General features: G+C 34.4%; 1 protein-coding gene and 2 long non-coding RNA genes across 5 annotated transcripts in view; 1 reads left to right on the forward strand and 2 right to left on the reverse strand.

The window, feature by feature from the left end:
* The window catches only part of LOC139988183 (uncharacterized), a 75,275-nt gene that overhangs the window by 6,621 nt on the left and 43,031 nt on the right, over positions 1-25,623 (forward strand). For all 3 annotated transcript variants that reach the window (XM_072005310.1, XM_072005295.1, XM_072005301.1), the window contains 2 exons: positions 1,063-1,324; positions 4,217-4,450. In XM_072005310.1, the coding sequence (XP_071861411.1) occupies positions 1,063-1,324; positions 4,217-4,450 (496 nt within the window). The remainder of the gene's footprint in view (positions 1-1,062; positions 1,325-4,216; positions 4,451-25,623) is intronic.
* On the reverse strand, positions 27-1,065 carry LOC139988374 (uncharacterized). The gene is made up of 2 exons (XR_011800085.1): positions 761-1,065; positions 27-270 (listed from the first exon to the last, which is right to left on the reverse strand). It is a non-coding gene; the product is annotated as an uncharacterized lncRNA (long non-coding RNA).
* The window catches only part of LOC139988355 (uncharacterized), a 32,226-nt gene continuing 17,218 nt past the window's right edge, over positions 10,616-25,623 (reverse strand). The window contains exon 3 of the long non-coding RNA XR_011800081.1: positions 10,616-10,927. This is a non-coding gene — a long non-coding RNA (uncharacterized lncRNA). The remainder of the gene's footprint in view (positions 10,928-25,623) is intronic.

Here is a 25,623-nt window from a genome sequence, read left to right on the forward strand (position 1 = left end):
TCTTGAAAGGAATAAAAGTAAGAGTGTTGTGACGTGTCATCTGTATTTATAAATGTCCATCACATGTAGTTGAATGTCGCTTGGAGCTTGGACTATGGACTACTTTTTGCATCTTTATAGTTTCCACTTTCGACGGTAGTTGAATTTGTTTTTAACGTTCAGGTTGGGCAATTCCGAGTCTTCCGTTGTTCGAATAAATAATTATTTTTGAAGAGTGTTTCTATGTATTTTTCGCATAATATCGGTTATTTTAACAAGTGCTTCCGATAACTGTAATTTCGATAATAATGTTTTGGTTAGATAGTACTAACGAAATAACTTTTAATAAAATGAAAATGTGTTTCAAAAGTAAATTCTGTTATTCAAATATAAAAATATTATGACTATAGAAATTTTCTTTCCAAAGTAATACTTTATATGTTAATGTTTTTAACGAACACATGTTTTGTTTTCAAATAAGGTTATGGTATGTATAAAATGTCTTATTTTTAATTGTAAAAATATATATCCGATAGGAACATAAGAATTCACAGAAGAATATATAATTATTATAGTATTCATAGTATTATATATAGTATATATTATAGTATATATGTTATTCACAGTATTTATTGCTTTATATGAAACAACTCATTCAAATTAACCATCTTTAAATTATTCTGTACACATCGTGTGCATTGAATTTCACATACTTCATAGAAATCGAAATGAATATCATCCATAGTTATGTCGAGAATTGTGAAATTAACATAAAACTAACCTAGTAACCTAAAGACTTCTACTCAGTTTGTTATTCGCCTTATCAAATCGATGAACATATGGAACAACACTTCCATTTTATTTATACTTCTGTGTTTTCCTTTATATTTTTAATTTGCTTTATACACTTGCATTTATCTTTCATTTGTTTATTTACATTTTCACATTTATTTCACACTTAATCACCATAATCGTTTAAAACAAACACTCAGAATATAAGAAAATATAATTTAATCCTTTTATGGATGCAAATTTGATTTCTTTTTTAGTGTTTAAATAAATATCTCAAGGAACTTTTTTCAGACAGCGAACTAGGAACGTTTCGGCGAACCACATCCCTCAGATTGGCAAAATCATCCAACTCAAGTATCGTCAATAGCAATCAATCGTACGTGTCGTCGAACGATGGAAAATCATCGGTGTCCATGACATGGACCCCAGATAAAGGAGATACGATACCAGTTCGGCCCGCCAGGCACTCCGCACCTGTGATCGACGCACCTGCGCCGGAATACCTCGCCAGAAATCTGCTGCAGCTTGGCTGTCCCGCCGTGTCAATGCCCACGTAAGTCTCTCTGATCTATCGTGTGTGCACTAGTAACGGTTCAGTGAATCCCTCCGGATACATTCGTGGCAGAGATAGCGATTTCCGCAAACGCAATCGTCTCCGCGTTCTCTATCTCTCATCTGGAGATAGGAATACTGCGCATTTTGTTGCGAGAGGCTGACCATCGAGTGGTGCATAGGGTGTGTTACTTTAGATATAGGAGGATATAGGACCTCCCGTCCAGTGAATTTTGTAGAGATAAAATTTTTTTAAGAATCGAATATTGTGATTAAAAAGATAGAGTCGGATATGGATAGGATAGCGGTATAATAAGTGGAAATAACATAGTGAGATCATAAATTAAGGCGTTAAACAGCGACAGTCGTTGATGTGTCAATATTTAGGGCTGTATGCATCGTGTAGAAGTCCTCTGAATTTTAGGCTACCAAAGTATTTCATTAAATCAGGATTGGTTACAGTGTTTGTTTAAGATTATACTATTATAACATCGTTGCTTTTTGTTCAGTAACAATCGTTATGCAAATAAAACTTAATATAAGATATTAAAGATTAGAACAAATATTTTTTGCACAAGGAATCTGAGTTGACGTCGTACAGACCTGAACCAGGCTCAATGTCCTTGCATTTTCCAAAATGTCTCGAACTATTTGTTTTGACACCCAAAACATGTTAACTAATTCCTGACTAATTTTAAAATTTCATATCCTTTTTAATTATCATGTGTTATTTCTACATATGGTCATTTTTGTTTTTTGTATTCTATAAATCGTTCATATAAAATCTCGAATTTGCATCTTGCATTTCATCGTCGAATATATTTCGTTTTATTGAATGAAAAGTTTCTAGCTCATCGACGATACAAATATTTTATACAGATTGAAAATTCAGGATCACAGTCATAATAAAATTTCGATCCAATTTGTAGACAACCCTATAACAGAATCAAAAATTTTCATTCACGCTGGACCCACGATTCTTTCGCTACGCTCCTGTCAGCCATCGCGATGCACACCGGTAGTTGCTTAATGAGGAAATTATTCTTATTTCATCAATCCATGAGGCAATTAAACGTCCACCGTAAACTCGTATCAGCGTAAAACTGTGCACGTGTATCGCTCTGTTTCACTCGCGCTATTGCGGTCACCACGCAATGAAGAGAGACGGAAATAGATTGGGTTAGTCCGGGAAACAACATTCGCGATCAGCTGACCGATACCGCGGTCCCTCTATCGGCCGTTTTTCCGAGATAGCGGTGTGTGCAACGATGCGATCCCATCGTTTCAGTTAGATCGCATACATTCCCACGTGTACACACGTTTACAAATCAACTCGTCTATATAGCTATACAACCAGCAGCGTGGTGTTCGGTCAATAGCTGGCAGGACTGGCGCAGACGCGCCGAAACAGCTGAGTGTGCGTTCACGTACATCCAATGGTGCTGTACCATTGGCGTACATCCGCGAAAGCCTCGTCTAGTAGCGAGAAGTCGCACGAGCGCGGACTGCAGCACGTTCGGCACACCGCATTGCTGTATTTTCACCGCAAACTTTTGTTAGAATCACGCAGTCCACGTTGTATACTCTTGCATTTTGATCGAGAACCAACTAAACGTGTTTTGCCTATTTTCAAAATATCTAAATTGTATCGAGATAAAGGAAGTTGGTGCATCGTGTTAGAAGAGGGATTCTTCGAAAGGTGGTTCGAATCTGTCGGTGATTAGTCTTCGAATACAAGAGGAAAACAACAGGAAAAAGAGGATTTGCGAAAGAAGAAGTATTTATGTCATCCGATAAAAGTTTCATTGATCTGCCGAGCAGCTTCTCAGAGAAAAATGATGCTGCAACCGTATTGACGTTCGAACGTCTCCACGAAAATTTGTCAAGGTCTTCGTTGTTATGTAGCATGAAGACCGGAAGGAGTGGATAGGAAGTCTGGAGTAATTGAAGCGACTATTCGTGAGTCGTGGGAGAAGACCTAATTTTAAGTCAGTTTTTGTATGTGACTGTGTAGCCGTGTAACGTGGGACAGTGGCGCCCCTCTACTGGACTGCTAGCTACGACAACACTCATCGCAGGTGTGACTTTTTTAAACTCGTTTCTCGTGTCACCCATTAAGTCCCGTGTCCCATAACGGTATTTTGGCTAACTATGTATTTCTAGACGTGACGAAAGTTACTAAATCACAGACTCATTTTTATACTCGTCGATTATGACTCTATTAAATAGAATCGATTTTTCATGTTACAAATAAGAAAGGAACTTTCTTTCTTTTTACCTTGTGCCCTATTATCTCGAAATTTACGTCACTCAGAAAAAAACGAGCCTTAGTGCGCGTCGTCTCTGTAAGGTTAAACATGTCATCGTTGACGTATGTGGATCATTTCCTTCCCGTTGTTGTATCTAATATAAGCTCTTATTATTCTATTTCCTGTCTATTTTGGTGTATTTTAAACTGCAATATTTATTCTATTTTCGATCTCAAAGCAACGAAACATTAAATCGTTATACGTTACTTCCACAAATTTCAAACAAAAACTTTCTAAAAACCGTTAAAGATAAAATTTGCTAAATCCAATAATAATCTTACATTAATTCCTTCGGAGCAACTTAATAAATATTAAAAATCGCAATAATTATGCGAGAAGTCACGATTATCGACTATCGAATTAAATTAGTTTATCGATGAGTTGGATTTGCGTCGCTCTGTAATTAAATCCGTTGTTTACGACCAGTGTCGTATAAATCTCAGATATCATGCGGTGGTCGTTGGATAAAAAAAGAGCATTTTTGACAAGGAATTCGGAGGGAGACCGACAGTGAATTAATTAACGATATTGAAGATAATGAACATAGACCAATTTAATATTTCGAAGGTCTTGTCTTTTTTCAGACCTCGTGGAGGAGTAGGGTCTGAGCCTCCGCAGAATAGCGACAGCGATGAACATTCGACGACGCATACCCAGCAGCAACAACAACAGCAACAACAACAACAACAACAACAACAACAACAACAGCATAGTCATGGGCATGGGTATGGACAAGGACAGGTGGATATCTACAACTTGCCCAAAGTCCAGGTGTCGGGACCATCGAACATTGATGAATCCTCTTCCGTCGTCAATGGGTAAGTCTGATGTTATCCTTTTTCATTTATTTCTGACGATGATCGTTTAACGTTTATGATCATCAGCATATTGGAAGTCTGATGCATTGTAATAACGTAATTTTCTTAGAAGACTGCGGATGTTTATGCATTTATGAAAAATTTGAATGTGCCAAAATGTATATTATATGGAAAGATATAGCAAATATTCAAATATTTAGAATAATATTTAGAAAAAAGTTCTATTTAGATTTCCTTTCCTTAGTTGTGTCTAGAAAAACATGAATTTATGTTTCTATCCGTAAAGAAATTTAGAAGTGAATTTACTCTCGGAGGCCTCTTGAATAATTGAACTAATATTATTAGCGAAATTTTACAGGTCTCAGAAAGTACTAATATACATATTTTCTTATGTAACAGATATAAGTTTAGTAACAAAACGAATGAGATGTCACAAATAAATTGTACAAATTTCATGTTATTTGATTATCCTTTCCTAATGAATTATTCTGCAAGAGGACCCAGAAACTATATTACAAATAACGTTTAAAATAAATATTTTTATTTATTGTATGAGAAAAAGATGAGAAAAATGCAGGGCATAGTTCACCTAGATAAATATAACCCTTTGCAGTTGAAAAAAGGAACACATCTCTATAGTTTACTTACTCTAGAAGCATACAAAATTTGCATTGCAAAGGCAACCTAGTATGTTACCTCAAACTTTCTACTACATAGTTCATCACTCATTTGACTTTCCTTGCAAATGAACCCAATATTCTGGCCTCGTATTCGCACGTATAGTTTTACATAAGACTGTTAGTATATTCTCTTAATACATATATCGATCGTCAGTGCATCATATTTAGTACACCAGGTTGGAAATTAACACTGACTGCTTTCAAGCTACATAGCCTGTCCGCGATGTTACTCGTTTTCTTGAAAGTTCTTCATAAGTTTGATCGTGGATTATAAACGAATTTATTTGCACTCTGTCTGTAAATATTATATTTTGAAAAATATTGTGAGGTCAATCGTCTTTAAAATACTTTGAGTAATGAAGTCACTGGTACACTTCAAATAAAAAAAAACACTAACTTAAACTTACAATGATGCATTAAAAATACTGTTCTCTGAACGTTCTTAAGACCAGCTCGTAACAACTTTTCACGATAATACCTGTACTTGATTTCCAGCTTAGAAATGTAAGAGAAAGAAACATGTGTTCTATGTTAAAATTAGTCGCTACATACGTATCGTACAGATGTTGATTAAATCTGTATATAATTCGATATGATGTTAATAACGTCCAATATAGACAGGAAAAGCTGCATCGTGGTTTCGATATATTCTGTCACGTGGTTCGTTGACGTTGGATCGATTCGATCCGCATTGCAAAGCGATAATATTTTTAGCAAGCCCACCTGATATCGCGACATAAATAATTTTTTCGATAAGGAAAACGCGAGAGTTCCTCTCTGGTTTCGTCCGGTTACGTAACTTGCCGAGTTCCATCGAAGTGTTTGCGTTCCTCGTGGAATGATTTATTTCCAAGCAGTTAAGAAACGAGCAAATAATCGCGATAAAATATGCATGCGGCGAACCATAGCATCAATTTCCACGAAAATTTGACTGCTCTAGAAAGATAGCTCGTGCGTTATGAAAATTTTCCAGAACCGCTTTGACGTGGTATAGTAGAAATGGGATTAACTTTGGCATTTTTAGGGAATTATACGGTAGACTCTTTGTTATCAGATCACGGACTAATAGAACGAACGGTGTTATCGGAACACTGTTTAATGGAAAACTTAGAGATGGTCTCTTGTAAAGAGAATGCCAACGATAAATGCTTAACCCTTTGCACTCCGAATTTTATTTCAATTTCGTTACCAGCAGCTCCCAACGCTTTTAAGTGTTTTATTTGAAATTTACTTTTATTAAAAAGTAAGACAATTTAAATAAATAGAGGAAGAAACAAATTCACTTAAATACCAGTTTTATTCACACTATTGTTGTATTTTGTAATTTTTAAGTGTATGATAAGTATCTTAAAACAATTTCCAGGATGCAATCCTGGTTTTCTTACGCACGTTTCACGAAAAAAGGTGGGACTGAAAGAATGATCGAGTGGGACTCGACAAAGGAGCTCCTGAGATAAAAACTGATGTCGAGTCACACTCGACATAGAAATGCGAAGGGTTAATAGGTACTTCTCCAGTTACTATTTCTTCATTCGTCCTTTTCTTGCAATCTAATAAAGTTTAAGGAAATTGAAGCATTTATTACTATAATAACAGTTTTCTGAACTCCTGTGTCTACTATTCCAACACATTTTTTTACCTTGATAAAACAATAAGTTACTTTATTTAAATCTTCAAATAATATTGCGTTTGTGCAACTTTTACGAGATATTTCACTGTATGGTGCTTGATGTATTAAGCAACGTTGAAAACAGAATAATCCTATACGTTACCATTAAAACCGTGTAATCCTTGTTTCCTACATTCTTCGTATAATAGACAGTTTACCATTACAGATTAAAATCATTCGCAATCAATATGACCTTGCTACGTCTAAAACGGGATTGCTTCCATCCAATCCAGTTTAAATCGGAGAAAAATCACTTTCCTTTTGCGTTTCTCCGCCAGATTTAGACACGATCAATTATTACACGTGTACATACACTTCCGTTCGTAAGTAATTAGGACACTGGTTTTCACATTTCACATTTCATGCGAAATGTGACAATGGATCTAAAGTATCAAGGAAGGGAGTCGGAATTTTATACTCACGCAAAGTTGCAATTCAGTGTACTATGTGGGAAGAGAAGATTTATTAAGACTACTTTGTAAATCGTAAAGTTGTAAAAACTATGTATAAATTCTATTAAAACCTATTCTCGCGGCTTCGCGCAAAAAGGAGAAATAATACGGTGGCGGGCCTTTTTTTAAAACGGTACTTGCGCGTAAACCGTTACACGTCGATGAACGGATTTTCCATTAGTAAATAAGCCGCAAGGATTGGTCACTTATTTTTAGATCAACTTTTATACAACCAAGGTTGTGGCATCTATCGATCTAAAAATATACTCTTCTGGAAATTCCTTTTTATTCGACTTATCGATTGCCCGTAAGGTAGTTCGAACGATTGCTTATGAATCATTTAACGTCACTTGTCTTCTAATCGTGAAAATGTACATGAAACGCTGATTAAAAGCGATTGCCGGACCACGAGGTTCTACCACGCTTTCTGAATCCCTGAAATATTTTCACGTTGAAATCTTAAAAATCTCACATTCTTTTATGTAAGTATTCCTCGTCATCTACACAATGCAAAAATATCCTCTTGATCCCCTTTATCGTAAAACAAATAAAACGGGGAGGGTAAACATTGCTCGGAGAAGGATATAACGTTTGTCTTTAGTATCTTTTATGATCTAATTAATCCTCTCATATCCACGGACGAGAAATCTCGTGACGCAGTTCCATTTACGCTACAAACGAAATATCTCGAGCGTCTGTTTTGCGATATTTTCAATTGGATGTGGTTAAAGAAAAGATAAAAAAGATATTTTTGCAAATGCAACATATTCTACGTTCAGCATTGTCAAATTTTTTCGTTCCGCTGATTTTTGTTCGAAGCGATGGATAAGATACTAATCTTGAGCCTGGACGTCTTCAGGAATGAAGTTATTAAGGCCATAAGAAGGTAATTATTTTTTAATTTTTAGTTTTAATATTTATTTAAAATATGTTTGTAAATATCAAAGAAGTTAATAACTGAAAATCGTTGAAATTGAAAAAAGAAATTGGGATAATGCTTTTTATGTATGATAACTTCAAGTTTCAAAAAGTTTTCTATTCCATATAATATGTACACCTATAAAAATGATCTGTGCCAAGTATTCGAAAATTTTTGTATGTTTATTTTTTAATATGTAATTACGAACTCCATGTTTGTGAAACGGGTGCAAGAAATGGAATTGTCTATCGTCGTGTGCTTTAATGAGAGTTTCGTGAAAGGGGAAAAAATGAGCAAAGTACGAGGGACGAGAGGCTATTCGAGATTCTTGCACGGGTTTTTCATGGCGCGACAGAGTGCGGAGAAAACCAGCGAGGGGCCGAGTAGATACAATATATTGTGTATACGACAGCGTTTTCTACATTTTTCCGAGTTTCGTATTATAGCAGTGAAATAATCTACCTGCATTTAAGTAAAAAATATTTTTCATACGATACGGACTCGTTAAGAGCCATTGAACGAAAACACGTTAAAAGTCATTAAACTAAAAGACATTAAAAGCAGATTATATAACAAATGTCGTAAATAGTAATCAATATGTAGGATGTAAGTTATTTCCAAATGAAAATTTTCTATTAACGCAAGAATCACCTGGATCGATATACCAATTATAGAAATGAATTTTTAATTCGTGCTTAATTAAACTAACTTCGGTCGATCTAATCCGCTTATGTGAACTTTCTATTATTTGAACGAAATTATTGTGCGTGTGTGTATGTCTGTGTATTGTGACCTATCAATTAGGTGGCGATCAGTCTGGTTGCAACTGTTCGGTTTAGGTGGAGAACCTTGAACGATATTGACGCTCAAGGTGGAGGTAGATTAACCCCTTGCCATACTTTTACGAGTCTGACTCGTGACGAAAATTTTGAGTCAAACTTGAATATCACAAGTCAGGCTCGTAATCTAATTTTGAGCCAAACCTGAATATCACGAGTCAGGCTCGTATATCAATTTTCATGTTAAAATGTTAAAGTACAAAAATATTATATTCTAATAATTAATCTATATTTATATCTTTGAAAATATGATTTTGTAGTATTAATTTCTGTACTTTTTGTATGATAAAGATGCAACCTTGGTTTATGCCAAATTGAATGTGATGACAGTGTCCTCGCTCCTATCAGTTTTGGAGCATAATTGTTTCTTTCAGTTGTTATTTGATTTATTAGCTCGTCGGCAGAAAATATCTTCAAAAAATCTAACGATTGTTTACCATTTGAGGATACTTGCGGTTCTGTAGATTTTTCGCCGACTATGAATTTCATTCCTGGTAGTGTTTTGCCAGATTCTTCACAAACTGTCCATTTTGAATTATTAGAATCACTTCCGAAAAGCGATTGATCTCAATGACCAAATGCTGGCATATTTCCCCATTATGAAGAAATTGCACAAGGGCTAAAAAAAACTATTTTTTTACATGTCTGACATGGCTCTATCTAATACATATATTATGAAAAATCAATTACATAATCAAGGAAAACAATCGTATGTGAATTATAGAATAAATATAGCTGAGGCAATTTTAAAACATATACAGCTAACTGACTATACAAAACGCGGAAAATCCGCAGAAAGTACAACATCATTAGGATTACAAGCACAATACTGAGGTCATTTCGCGAAGCATATTAACGGAACGCCTAAAAAGAAACACCCAACTAGAATATGTAAAGTTTGTTACAAACAGAAAGAACGAAGCGAAACGACCTGGGAGTGCATAAAATGTAAGGTAGCTTTGCACTTATCGGAATATTTTATTAAGTACCATACCATTAAGGATTATTAATTTTTAGATTTGTGGGTATTTTTCAATAAAATAGTTATTTATGGCTTCGTATAACTAAATTGTTTATTTATATTTTGTTTTGCATTTTTAGGTTCGGTGATTATGACATAGTTAGAAAATTAATTTCAATTCAAATATTACTGTCCTGGATATGCTTCAAATTATTTGTATTCCGCTATTGATTAATCATAGTATTAATACCTATACAAGATTTGCTGTAATCATATGTACTAATTAAAATATTTTTTAAAAGCTTTTGGTTCAAATTCATGTGAACTCCATCTTGTATTCAGCCGCACGATTTTATGTTTCAAATTCCGACAGTCTGTCTCCTCCGCTTCGGCGCCTTTCTCGACCATTCGGACGCAACGTTTAGGCCCAGATTCCTCCGAGTTAAATGGTATGGCAAGGGGTTAAAGATTTCTAGTAAGCCTGGGTTTAGTATGTTTATTTTAACTGTTTGGTATAAACGGAAAAGTATGAAATGTGAGTAGCAGAGTTTAGACGTTGGCGGGAGCGTGATGAGTCTTCTTTCTCTTGAAGCGCCTGCTGCTTATATTATAACTGTCCACCTAAGGGGGCGTTTTCGTCAAAGTTTCCTGTGAAATAGGAGTCTGTTTCTGTCCAATCCTGTGACTGTCCAATCCTGTAACTGTCCAATAGTCGTTGGCGTTCCGCATGTGGTGCGTCTTGTGCGTACCTGGTCGAGGGGGCGTAGCATATCGTCCAGTTGGCGACATCGTCTTTGGTCTATTGTCGAATTCTCATCGGGGTTTATGACACGTGGTTTACTGTTGAGAGGATCCATCGTGTGCACGCGTGCGTGAGCTCCAATTATCTGAACTGTTTGTTTCCCAATAAATGGAGATATTTCCAATAAATGAAATTTTACCGTGGTATATTTTCATCTGTAATTATACGAATTTTATGAAAATCTGATATCCTTGTAATTTTGGAACAATTTATATTTATAAACAGTAAATTGTCCGAAAACTACATTTGTTTTTTCGTCCAGTCGCGGGGAGACGCGATCGCGTTGAAGCACGTCAACGGCAGTCGTAAATTCCCGTTACGATTATAACAATCGACACCGCGAACAGGTCGATCCCCTTATTTCTTGTGAGATAATAGGGGTGTTTGTTGTGTAATAAAACTGTAATCAACAGTTTTATAAGATTTATATTTTCAATAATTTATTACACTTATTATTGCGCCGTGTCGGAAGATATGTTTGATAATTGTATATGTTACGACTGTTCGCGGAGAGACGCGGTCGCGAGGAAAACGCGTCAGCGAGAGGCGTAAATTCTCGCTACGATTCGTGTAATCGACGCCACGAAATAGTCGTTCTCCTTGTTTCGATTAAGAGAACAGGGGTGGTTGTATGAATTTAACACTGTGTTAACAGATTAATATAGCATGTATTTTTAACAATAAATTAAATAATAACAGAAGCGTCACAAATTGTTTCGTGATAGATACAGATAATGATTTACAGAGATTCGACTCGATTTTTGATGTATGCGGTGTGAATTTTCTAATGAGACTGTTCAAATGCGACTTGCAGTTACAGTTTTCGAATGAGACTCATCGGTTACAGATTTCGAATGCGACTGATCGGTTAAAGTGTTCGATTGAGACAGACTTCCTTAGACCGATTCTTTGTCTTTCGGGGAGACGACCCCCCCTATGCTTGGATCACGCCACCGCTCGCGCCGACGATCATGTCACGTAAAATAATAATAAAAAAAAAAAAAAAAAAAAAAAAGGAAGGAAAAATCGAAGACGTAAAATAAAAAATAAAAAACGAAAATAAAGAAATACAAAGACAGAATTTATTTCTTCACACTTGGTTTACACTTGACTTCCGAACTCTAGGAGCGACTTTTTAAGACTGAAGCTCTTACAATTCCACCTTTAAAAACTGATTTGTTTCTTTCTTTGTCATCCCTTAATATCCCCACTATCCACGCGTTTGTTAGCCGTTCTCGAATATTCGGCAAAAGGACCGTTGGGATATCGAGGGTTCATTGAGCACTTCGCCTCGCCGACATATACTGTCGCCGAGTGCGGCCGCATCTTTATTTCTATCATCAGCCCATCGGTTCCGAAGCGCGGCCCGGTCTCTCTGATGTAGATCGAGGTGTAGTTGATGTTACAATCACGCAGGCCGACTTCTTTGTTAGAAATAACGGTCCGAAATCTACGGTTCCAGAACTCGCTACCTGGTGACAAGTATGCGCTCGTCGATACAATGTATGTTTTTCGTCGGGCAGATAAGAGGATATGTCTCCGACGCTGTAGGTCCGCGAGCGACGGTTAGAAATATGATCTCTACTGAGCCTCGTGGCGTAACAGTATACTTGCTGGTTGTTTCGTATAAGCAAAAAGTAGATTAAGTTAATGTCGCGTAGACCGTAGTGAGGCCCAAGTTTGCGACAATAGTAGATGACTACGTCGGGATTGAAAGAACAATAGATTTGACTGATCTAAATGTGTAGCAATAGTAGATGACTGCTTTGAGATGGAAAAAAACAATAGATGACTGCTCTAAGGATAAGACCGTTGACTTGACTACACGAAGATTGGAAGAACAGTAGAGACCCGTCTCGTGCTGTTACGGAGGAAAGTTCGGTGTGGGTGTGCCTTTTTGAACTAAGAACACAGATTCGTCGTTCACACTTTTCGGTAGGAAAGTGAGTGTAACGATCCGTGATGCCGATTGGTTATAGCCAACGTTAATAAGTGAAAATAGGAGGTCTCCTGCAGATGTGACTCATGGGTGTCCTTGTTCATGGGAAAAATCGAAAATATTTAAATGAATAGAGATTAAGCTAAAAAGATTCGGATTATGGTTGTAAATCTTAGGTTTATGGCGGGTCAGTGTAACGGTGTGTGGGCCTTAGCGGCCAGATCATGAGGGACGTCGCATGGACCATCTCACGCGACGTAACAACATTTCTGCGTATTAGATTAAAAAGAATTTAGCAAATACTCGTATTATTAAACTAGACTGAAGCCTTATAGAGAAAATATACAAGTGAAAACACTTGTCAAATTTTTTATGATTTTAAGATAACTGATTCAAGATTTTGTCGGAAAGTAATATTTATTATGCAATTTTTTTTTTTTACGAACATAATTCTAATTTAGTACCTTCTAAAGAAATAAATATTTAAGTAATATAATACAAAATTTTGTTATATCAGATATGTTCCGCCGTTCTGTTTCTCAGAATTGTTCGATAAACGTGTATGTCGTGAAAAACTGATTGCGTGTGGGACGAAATTAAATTTGTCTGACTCGAGCGAAATTTGTTAGCAGTTAATTTCATTCCGTGCAATAAGTATAATAGGGTAAATGCACAATTTAAATAATTTGAGGTACGTTTTCGCATTAATCTACATTTATCATCTATTCTTATTATTTATTATTGATTTCCTTTACACAACCAACGCTTTTATTATTTTGGACGTCCTTTTTCGGTAAAATTTTTTCCCTACAATAACGTTATATGAAAAAATTTACCATAAATTTTCTTTTCCAAGGCAATTTTTCACAACCAATCTTCTTATCGTTCTGAACATTTTTTCCCTGACAGCAGAAATCATTGTAGAAAAATTCATTAGAAATTCTTTTTATTTAAAGAAACGAAAAGAATTTATTAGATTTCCCATCAAACTTTGTCGAACAAATGTCGTAGCCCGCGATTATTTCCAAAACGCTTAAAACTATTCAGATATGTCTATTGAATATTTCGAATTCATGAGCAAGAAAGTTGGCAAAGATTCCACAATTATATAAATCCTTAATCGTTATAAGGAGCGTATTCCTATCCCAATAATATTGTGGGAATATTGGGCTGCGGGTAGATTTTCATTCATTAAATATAAAATGAGATAACAAAAGGTCATTCAACGCGACTTGATTCTTTCAAATGCTACCTCTATATTTCTACACGACTTTCAACCCACTATAGATTCTAGTCTTTCAATTAGACTACATTCTTAAAGATATAATACATACAATACACATTCTTATCACGTTTAGTAAGATGTATACGTTGTTTCATTCGTGTCGTTCTACGTTTACATTCTAGAAATAGCTTTTCATTCGTCGTTAGCATTTACCTTTCTCAACTTAAACGTTCGCTATATAAAAGACAGCTTTATCAAATTCATTCCCTGTAATCTCTATTTACAATAAAAGTATATGCATTATTAAATATATCGTACAAAAGTACAAGAAATAAAACATATAAAAAACAAACACATGTATATATACGTCGGGTCGTCTTTGGAAAACGGGGCGTGTAATGAATCTTCCTGTGAGTTGACCATCGTTGTTGTATACCAGATGATATTTATTGAAGCGAATGTATTACAGAGTTTAACAAGTGATAGCGGTGGTTGAATAATCGAGATGTCGATGACGATGAGTTTAGGTTCAATAGCGAATACACGATCAACGGGATGACGATTGCGATTTGGGACTCGACGTACTTGTTCACTGGACTAGTCGAACTTATCGTACTCAACCGCAATCCAAGTGGAACTACCCTTATTTATTACGGTCCTCTCCGTACCTCTCTGTATCCCTCGGGTTAATTGTTGTTAGGAAAGCTATTTAATTATTCCATACCTCTGTTAAGTACACGTCCCTCCCGTTCAGTGATCCGTTATGTCACTTCGAGTCCAAGCCCACTGTCATAAATCTCGGACTTAACTCATAAACAACTATTTCTCAGTTTTATTGTTTAAGTACTGTTATAATAAAAAGTCTGGACTAAAGTATTGGGAACCTTCCCAAATATTGCAAAAGAAAGGCCATGGATTTGCCATCTATTTTTTAGAGGTAATATACTCGTATCTTGGCTCAAATTGTCTTTCTTTTCGATTAAGAAATAATAAAATACCCTTTCTTTACAAATATAGCCCTATTTTTCCCATGTGATCCTCAATCAATAGTTTAATGTCTTGATTTTTATTTAATGATTATGTTAGTTATAGGTATATATATTCATATATTTCAAAGCTTATAGTAATAAGCTAAATTAGCCTTAAGGCGTCGTACATATCTATGTGACACTGGTAGCAAATGTGTTAAACATTTATCCTTGCAAAAAAATATATCATCACTGAAATCGTCGTTTCGGCTGTTCTACATATTGAAAAGTTTTTTTTTTAAACGTATGTATAACACTCGGGATACTCCCCTCGGGAGAGAAAGAACGATAACGTACGGCTGTACTTGAACGTGGCAATTTTCAGTCTTTGTCGAGTATATGTGCACCGACTCTCTGGCTAAAATTGCGCTCTTTATTAAAGGTATTCATCGAGCGGAGGCACGCGTGCACTTTGCTACACGTGCGTTTCAAGGTGTAAATTCAATGTGAATCTGTTAACGCGAACAAGATAATTTTTACAGGTTGCTGACCAATTTGAAATCGTAATACTACTTTGTACGTTTGTTTTGTTGAGTATTATTAAAATGTTATGTATGTTAGCTGCAGCAGATAAATATATCATAGTAGTTGATCTTATTATCCAACCTAACATAATGTAACTTGATCTTTTAGAGATTTATTTATTTCTTTATTTGTTCCATTTGTTCTTTGATTTTCGTAAAGAAAAACACGTAGACAGGTATTCATAAAATAGAAATTGGACAAATGTCTTAACTCTTGCGACAGTGATCCGTTTGTCTTTTTCGAGCGGAGTAATATCCTAAGGTTTCTCCAGAGAAAGAGGGAGAGAGAAAAAGAGAGAAAGAGAAAGATGTAAGCTTTTGACATTAAGGTTAATCTCCCTGATCCAGTTCTAACCAGCATGTTGGTTATTGCGATTTGAGACCATATTTGGCTATGTTGCTCTTTTCACCACGATCGATTTAGGGAACGGATTTTAAGAATGAAAAATGTTGAAAAATAGTTTGTTTTCTATTATATCATAAAATTTATTTAAAATAGAGTCGACGAATTATTACAGGGAATGAGAAAAATATATTAAACGTAGATTTGAAATGTGATAAAAAATGAAAAAAGGTATATTCATAGTTAACTAATAAATTGATCGCTTTGTTTCACTTTTGTCGCAAGAAAAAAGAAAAATATCATAGAATACTCTATCGGATGGAGGATGTCATGCTTTCCAATTTCTTTGAAGCTGTTTAATTATTTGGTTTAATTATTTCCTTTAGAACCAATTTTTTGTGACAAACAAACCTTTCATGATTCACCAGGGAACTTATTGATTACTTAGTGAATATTCGTAATACCTATACAAACAGACGAATGTTTCAAAACATTAGACAAATGATCGAGATAAAGATATCTATCTTTTGTAAATAATTTTGCAGATGTAAAACTTTGATAAATTAAATACCGTTTTTACGCAGTTTTATTTCGGGTTTATTTGTGGACAAAATTTCCAAGGAAAAGTTCTATCTTCACGAATACATGCACACATAGCTTAATAGGGCTATTTTTTATCGTTGCATTCGCAAACAGTTCATTTTTTTCTTCTCCCATTTTCATATCTCCGTTATGTGATTTTTTCTGGTAACACATTGTAAGCAAATCTTTTTATTGCTTTTTTAATATTTTTGGTTTGATTAAATCGATATTCTCTTACGCTGTATGTAGGATGTGAACTATTGGTTTATAAATAAATTTTCAACGAGTTGATTATAGTATCCAAGAATATGTTTGTCATAGATATTTCTAGGCAAGTAATATATATTGACTATGATTCTATTTTTATTGAACATGTAATCAGGAATACATAATATATATGGCTTTATTGTCTAACGAATAAAATATATTTTAATGCAATATTTATAGAAGAAATGGATATTTTACTCGCATAAGCTTTGTTTAAATTAAAATATTTTAATAATGATGCTTTATCAAAAAGTACATCGAAATAGCTAATTCCCAGTTTTTCATATAACGCACAATTCTTTCGAGTTGCATTAAATTAATACTTTATTAGAGAATTTAAAACTCCGACATTTCTAACAAAGAATATAACAAGTAGCAAACAGTAGTAAACAACCAAAAGCAGCGAACGATTTAATCGTCAAGAATGTTTCCATCCGCCGATACTCTATCAAACGCATGTCTTTTCTTAGATTTCGATCGATGGGAATATGATAGGAAGCCAATTCCATCTGACGCAAATCCATGTCGGTTGTTACACGGGGCTTCACCGTAGGCACGCGTTGTCTGTCAGATTAATTGCAAGTCCTTCGATGGTTAACCTCGACTTCTTTGCCTTTTCTAATTTTATTTAGTCGGTGGATTCTCGTAACACGACAGTTGATCCTCCGCAACTTCGGCGATGATCTTTACTGGTGCGGTGTCGAACACGTGCGTGTAGAAACACTGGGTGCTAATGGGTGCACACGTGTTTCCGTACATGCGCTTCCGCGCGCGCTATGAGACGTTATTTACCGCGCGACGCTGGAAACTCAATTGAGACGTTACTCCACGGGAATTTCCTCAAAGAGCGTCATTATTCGTGGAATATCGAAGCGGATAACGAGACACTTTGTACCGTCATATTTTATACGGTGGGTATGAAAAGTATTAGGTAAAAGCACTCTTATTTTATCTATTACTGTACTAAGTACCTTTCTGTAGTACCTAATTAATGTATTATGTATTGATAGGATTTGTAATTGTGGATTGTTATGCAGTTTGAAGATTTAATTAGAAAATTTCTCGAGTACGTACCGGAGTAATACTGGATTAAACAATAGTTCAAACTACATTTTCTGCAAGTCGGGGTCTTCCATGAAAAAATTTTATTCGGCTCGTTCCACTTATTTTGCTTTATAGAACAACCTTCTGTCGATTGTCTACTCGTGTCGAATAAGAGATCAAATTAATTCCCCTATACTTGGCAGGTTTCCAAACTAGATTTTCTAGAAGGCGAAACTTCCAACGCAGTTTTGTTATTCTTAATTTTCCTATTATTTTGAGTCATAGAACTCTCCGATTTTCCAATTTCTGTGTAAATTTTACGAATTTTATCTGTTGATGTGTATGCACAATGACTGTGCTCAAATTACTTCCCATTTTATTAGTTAAAACTAATAATCTTATCGACATTTGCTTTCTTATTTACATGGACTCTCGGAGAATCGACCCTAGGAAATTATAATCTTTGTCTTTACGAAGTGGTTGACCTATGATGTTGGTGCGTCAGCGTGGTTTCCTCTCTGCTTGCAGATACGATGTGAACATAACGTGAATGTTTATAGAATTTTTGCGCAAGACGTATCTCTCGGTGGTCAGTTTGAAGTAGATAATGTCACCCCATGAAGCTGGAAATCGCTTTCTCAAACAACATTATGGAGATGTTTTTCACTTTTAAAATTACGTTTAAATGTTTCTTCTTCGTTTCATTGCTTCTTTTGTAAAATGTCTGAGACGCATCGAGTGGAAAAATCGTTCGACGAGCTCACGTTGTAAGAACTGCTTTGTAAGAACTTTGTAAAACAATGCCACGTTTAGTCAAAATGTCCTGTCCATTGTTTTAAAACATCGAGAAAATTATATACAGGGTGTACAAAAAGTATGACCATCTTATTTTACTTATTATGTATAGCGTTTACATATACTGATATCATATATAATTAGGTAATGCAAATAATATTAAATTTGGTATCATTTAGTAGTATTTTTATGCGATTACAAAAATTTGATACTATGGAAATGACATGTAGAATCTGATAGAAGAACGTTTCATTGGAAAATAAGGGCATTTTTGACACGTTTTTCAGTAAGTTTCTCAATTATAGTATTTTCAGCATACATATATCACAGTTGAAGAACATTTTTTCGTCGATCAAATTCATCAACAGATCTTAAATATTATTAAATTGTCAGGACATGTTAAAAAATAGTTTTTAGATAATCGAGAGTCGAATATCAGAAGTAAAAAGCCTGCGTCGTAGTTCTCGAGATATTGGGTACTTCATTGTTTCATGGAACCATTTTAATAGGTTGAATTAGTTGAAATTTTAATTAGTTTAAAAGGTATTTAGACGTTTTATGATGTGTAAGATGATGAAACAAATTTAAAATTAAACTTTAAGAAGTAGTAAAAATTTCTACTAATCTTGAATATCAAAAAGTAAGTGATCTTTTCTTCAAATTTAAATCTTGCTATTAGAGATAGGAAACATTTTCATTTATAGTTTTATTTAAATTCTAAGGAGTAATAAAGATTCTGCAGAAATTTAAGTATAAAAGTGAACGTTTCTTTTTTACAAGTATCGTGACCAAATTGTTAGTATAATTTTATTCGTGAGAATTAAGTCTATAAAAACATATTTTTAAGTAAATAATATTTAATTATTTAATTAGATATTTAAGTAAATTAAAATAAGTTAAAATTAATTATTATTAATTAATAATTAAAATAAGTAGTTTTTCTATGTGTGTAGAAGAACGAATAAAATATCTTACAAATTCGACAAAAAAGATGATTTCTGAATAAATGTGCATTAAAAATGATCGTTTTGATAAATTAATAGTGCGTGTATCTTATTAAAATTTCACTTCAGTTTTATTGATCAGTGTATATCTTCCGTCATCAAATATTTTTTACGTTCGTGATAGATCAAATATGATAATAATAACAATAATAAATAAGAATAATGTACAACGCAATCTAATACGTATATGATATATGACTGCATGACACGAAGTGCAAATTGTTAGATTTCGCAGTATGTACGACAGCGGGTTTATTATAAATTGCACAATCATCGAACTGTCGTAGCAACAACGAGTTATTGACAGCGTATCAACGGAAATGAGATATCGTGAAAAATGGCATAAAATTCGTGAACTGACGATAACGAGCCGGTTATCGTTATTTACCGTTCATTTAATAAAATAGAACTTAAATAGATTGTAGAATCAGCGAATTTTACGGTAGAAACAAAACACTAGCGAGGATTTTACTGATTTTCTCTGTCTTATGTAGAAACGTATTATGTAAGTATATATCTCACGATAAGCATAAATGCCTGCTTTCAGCCGACAGACTAAGCAAATTTGACTTACTAAATACATATAACTAGAAGCGTGTTTGTACTTGTGAAAGAAAAAGAATTTTTTACTTTAATCTGAAATCTAATAATTAATAATTTCAATAATATAAATTATGGAATATTAAACTGGTGATATTAAATTTACAAAACTTTTCACACTACTTGTTGCTTTATTTCTCGATGATAATGCATAATGAGAAAATGCATAAATATAGTTCTCTCCTACTTGAATATTTACAGATACGACATTAATTAAACTAATTGTAAGTGATATATCGTCGACATTAGTCATAACATTTTTCACGCTATTTGTTACTTTGTTTCTCAGCGATAGTGCACCGTAAAAATGCACATAAATATAGATGTTTCTTATTTATTCAGAGATAAAATCGAATCCAGAGCATACTTGCGAAAATAGACGGAATTCATTTACTTTATGTCAATGTTTGTTTAACGCTATCACAGTATAATAATTGGTAGGGAGGGAGATCAAGTGTCAAAGAATTCTTTTATCACCTAGTTTTCATTTCGTTCCCGTAAAATTCGTTTCGCGCCAATAAAACTTCCTTATCTTTGTAATAATGATTTATTGGAAATCGGGTACAGACGCAAAATTGCGCGAGGAATTATACATCACTCTCGTAAGACGATATCAGCAAGTTATAATAATACGGCTAAAAAAAGACAAGAATACACATTTGTTTTCTCCCGGCGCGGCATATAAGAAGGCAACAAGAAAAAAAAGATACAAGGATTTTTAAGTGCAAGAACCTCGAGATTAAATGAAAATGAAATAGCTAACGCATTAAATTATGTAACACAGATTATACACGATGAGTTAAAAATCATAATAGCGAAAGTGAAGATTTTGAAAATTTTAATTTAGTCAGAGAGAGGAATCCAAAATTTTAAAAATATCATTTCTTCTGTTGTATGATTAATTAAATTATAAGTTATAACTGTATCCTTATTACAGTTTTTCAAGTGACTCGAACAAATATAATTAACTTTTTACATTAAATACAAAACGTCTCTCTATTTTATGAAAACTAGCAATGAACTAATTTATGATTCTCACAGCTAACCATGTTAATGTCTGACGAAAGTATCTGAACATTTACCATGCAAAAGTTTATTGAAATTACATGAGCATTGTAACGAGATATATCGTGATCATGTTGCTAAAGTTAAAAACAAATTCAAAATTCTATATGTACATTTCAAAATCGTTTAGCATTTTTTGTTACAAATTCAATTTCGTAAATTATATAGTTGCGAACAATAAACGATTAGCAATAAATTAATAAGCATTTACGAATCTTTGAATAAAAAAAGATAGCGATAACGCAACGATAAGGGTGAAAGTGTTGCGCTTACTCCTCCGACACTGATCGATGAGGATATCTAAAATAGCCCTACCAATCTTGCCCCCTCTACTCTCGTAACTGGCTTTGTTTCTTCTTTTCTCTTTTCTCTCTTTCTATCTCCGTTTCCTCTCTTTCTATTAGCGCCACTTCCTCCCTACTCCCTTCCCACTATTTTATGTGTCTTTTCGTTCTTTCTTCGGCTCACCACCACCACTCGCAACTCTATTTCTCGTCGTTGGGATCATTGCTTTACAGTCATCGGTTTCTAGGCGCCTATCCGTCTCTCGTGTTCAAACTAGTATTCAAACTTATAAGAAAAACATAATTTCCGTATTCAGAGGAAATTATTGTTTACACCAGATAAAGTCATGTATGTTCAATTTGAAAATAAATATCTTAAACGTATTTCAGAAATGACACAACTCGATGTTTACAGAAAGAATAGATTTTAGGAAACAATGGTAAAATATTACAAATTATTTTTGTAGTCTTCCATTCTTAACTTTTGAAATCCTTCTTTGGCAATTTTGATACTCTTCTAACGTAGGATTGAATTATTTTGAGTTGTTACATTTGACAAAGATTTAAATTCTATTAAATAAATATTAAATTAAAAGATCCAATATGAATATGTAAACGAAAGGACGATACTACTCATTAGTATTTTATCCTACCACAGATCTGATAAAACAATTTACAGATTGCTGATTGTTATGCATTTGTAGGAAATTTTAAAATCTATGAAATAATCTCAATAATATCAAAACTCTATGAAATATCCAAAGTATATTTCTTATGATATTCAATAGGTAAAACAAATTTTTGTCTAGGTGTCATTTTTCAAATTATATCCATAAATATATGAATTTTTATAAATATCCGCACTTTATTGATATTACTATAAAACATATTTCATTATTTATAAACATACATTTCATTTAATATGCTTCGCATAGGAATTTTCAATTTCTTACGAAGAGTTAAGTTGTATTCATGAAGAGATTAATTAAAAGGCGGTCGTAAAATCTAGCCCCAACCCTTAGTGAGAATGATGACGTTGGAGTGGAGGGGAGAGTTAAGAGAAGGAGAAGGTAGAGTTAGGACGAAGACAGTATAGGTGAGAAGGTAGGACACGTATCGAGTAAGAGTAACGTGAGCGATCGAGCAGGCGAGCTGGCTAGGGCTGGCAGCATAGAAAGAGGAACGCAGCGGATCGACAGTGCCAGTCGTCTCCACTTTCGTCCGCCGTCGGACGCGTATGCGTTCTCTCCTCCTCCTCCTGTGTCGCTCGAAAACGACAAAGCGATAGTTGCCAAGAGATACAGAGGTTAGAATCGCGTGCGCGATCGCGCGATGCGAGGCGACGCTGTATGTGTCGGCGCCGTCAGCAGTCACTTCGCATGCGCCATCTTGATCGTCAGAGTCAGTGCACCGTTCGAGTACTCAGATGATCGTTTTCGATTGATCGACGCAGCGACGATATATCGTGTTCGTCGGTGAACGATCCCGCCACGTTTTTCCCGGCGCGCGTTCGCTCGAACGTTCCCCTGGATCATAATCATGCCGTGTTCTATACGTAGTGTGCCAAGCTTCCGAGACGAGAAATCCGTATCGTGAAAGTTGTTCGATAAGATGTACGTAAGTGATCGCTATTATCATGGTCCATTATTCGTGTGAACTATGATCCGACTATGATCTACGACCAGTGATACATTCCTCTCCCTCTATCGAACGGTCGTGCGAAACGCGTGTGAACCTAACGCGACTCTCTTTTGTTTACAAAGTGAAATAAAGTGAAAAGCGAGGGAAGCGCTGTCGAGCGATATCGCGCCGCTTTCGTGTAATCGCTTTTCATCAGCGGAGAATCGATTTTACTGGAAAACCACAGTCGTTCGTTGTTACTCGTCATGGATTATCGAATGTTACTGCATCGACGTTTCTATTAAGATGAATTCACATCGGACTTGGGAGATGTCAAACCCTATCGAGTTGAGAAATTAAATTTTAAAATTTCGAATTAGTGTTTTTCTATTGTGTGATCGTTCTATTGTTCCTATCATTCGATATCACTTTATTGTTTTATTAATATATCGATTAATACGAATCAAAGTTTCGGTCCGAAGAAATTTGCAGTGTGAAGTGTTTTCAAAACTACAAATGAGCAATTGGTATTATAGATAAAGAACGAAGAAACTTGAAAAATCGATATACGACTGGTCTCGTGTCTCGTATTCTCCTTCCAGCGGCAAGGAAACACAACAGAGACTCTTGTTTTCTCTTTATATCGTGTTTGTTGGCTTGGTAACCGTATGGGCGATACCCTTAAGGGGTTGTATCACGACCCTTGACGACAATGACCGACGGTAGCAGCCGACTTTTGCGTTTTTCACGCGACTGTCCATGCAGTCGTTCGAACACGTGAAGAACGATCGTTTCCGGTTTTCGATCGGTGGATAATGATTAAACGATAGGGGTTTCGTGAACTTGAAATCTTTCATTGGACGGTATATATCGCGTAATGTATCAAATGAAATTGGATTGACATCTCGATGATACGAACCTACGCTCAACGAATACTTAATTAGTGCCTTGAGTGACGTGCCATGTATACTAAACATTAAATGATACACGTAGAAAAGAACATACATTTTTTCGTGACCTTATCTGTGAATCTGACGAAAATCCACAAAAGTAAGTTTTGTCGAAGAATATTATTCAACAGACCAAATGTGCATGGGGGAACTCGTAACTGCCCTTAAGAAACCAATCATGCTTTGCTTCGTACAAGGATTTTACTCGCGGGAGGATTCAAAGTTGCGTCGCTTAAAAAGGTAAAGGAACCTTTTTATTTTTTATGCTTCTCAATACATATTTTTTCATTTTCTTTCTTAATCTATTGTACGTTTAGTTCCATAATAAAGAATTAAATATTCAATAATCCGATAATTGAATTAAATACTCGATAACTCATAATATATATCTCAAATAAATTTTGGGAATTCTAAACAACATTAATTTCTAAAAAAATAACGAACTTTTTTTTATGAGATACGTTCTTCGTAAGATAACTATGTAATTGCGCCAGATGTTTTTGACTAATTAAGGTTTGAGTATTCGAAAAGAAAATTTTATAAACGAGCATCGACTTTTATAATAGTTAATAAAATTCTTTTTGAATGTTCTTAATTTAACTACTTTATTATTAGTTGAAAAATCAAATATAATATGCATTAAAATGCATTATAAAATGCATTTGATTGTATAATTGTATAATTGATTGTATAATGAAAATACAAACGTAAACAGCACAGAGATTTGATTTCCGATCAATACGAGATTCATAAATGATACATATTTTAAGTGGATCTTTCACGTACGTATTTGGACGCCTGATATCGCATCCTTGAGATTCCTATGAGGAAAATTTATACGTATATCGATTATCTCATTTGACGTCTCGATCGTTTTGGATGATAAAAAAGAGTCCGAGGGGAGAAAAGTTGTCTGTCCGTAGGGAAAGCATTTTATAATTGAGATGAAAATTTTCCAAGGTTGGAGTTTTCGAAATTAAAAAATTATTGTTACGCTTTCGAATGGGGACACGTATTTTTTTAGCTTTTATCAAGGTGAATTTTACGATCTAGTAAAAATAATAAAAAATGAAATATGAATTGAAAAATTAGATGAAACTGTTAATATTCTAAATTATTAAAAAACGTATATTTATAAATTTATAATATAACTTATAATTTAATGAAATAATGTTCATAAATTACGTTTAATTTATAATTTCATAAAATTAATTCACAATCGTTCACAATTGAGCAGCGATTATGCGGAAACAATAACTTATCTTTAACGCAAAAATAAACATTTTTACCTTAGAGTGTCATTGTTTAATATTAATTACACTAAGATTTGTATGTATGAAGAAATTAAAGTTTTTAAATTTTGCACATCATCGTATAAAATCAAGAAGTTTGCTAAAACAAATTGATACATAATGAAAACAGGAAACCATATACGCATCCGATTCATCCTGCAAAACGCTTCAAACCTTATCTTAACTCTGAGTCCGAATATACTAAGCCATATATGACCAAAGAATTTATCACGCCTTGATTCCGCAATCTATATATTTCAATGTATCTATTCACTTTCACAATTTTTAT

Source organism: Bombus fervidus, chromosome 1, assembly GCF_041682495.2.
Source record: "Bombus fervidus isolate BK054 chromosome 1, iyBomFerv1, whole genome shotgun sequence".
NCBI classification, from domain to species: Eukaryota; Metazoa; Arthropoda; class Insecta; order Hymenoptera; family Apidae; genus Bombus; species Bombus fervidus.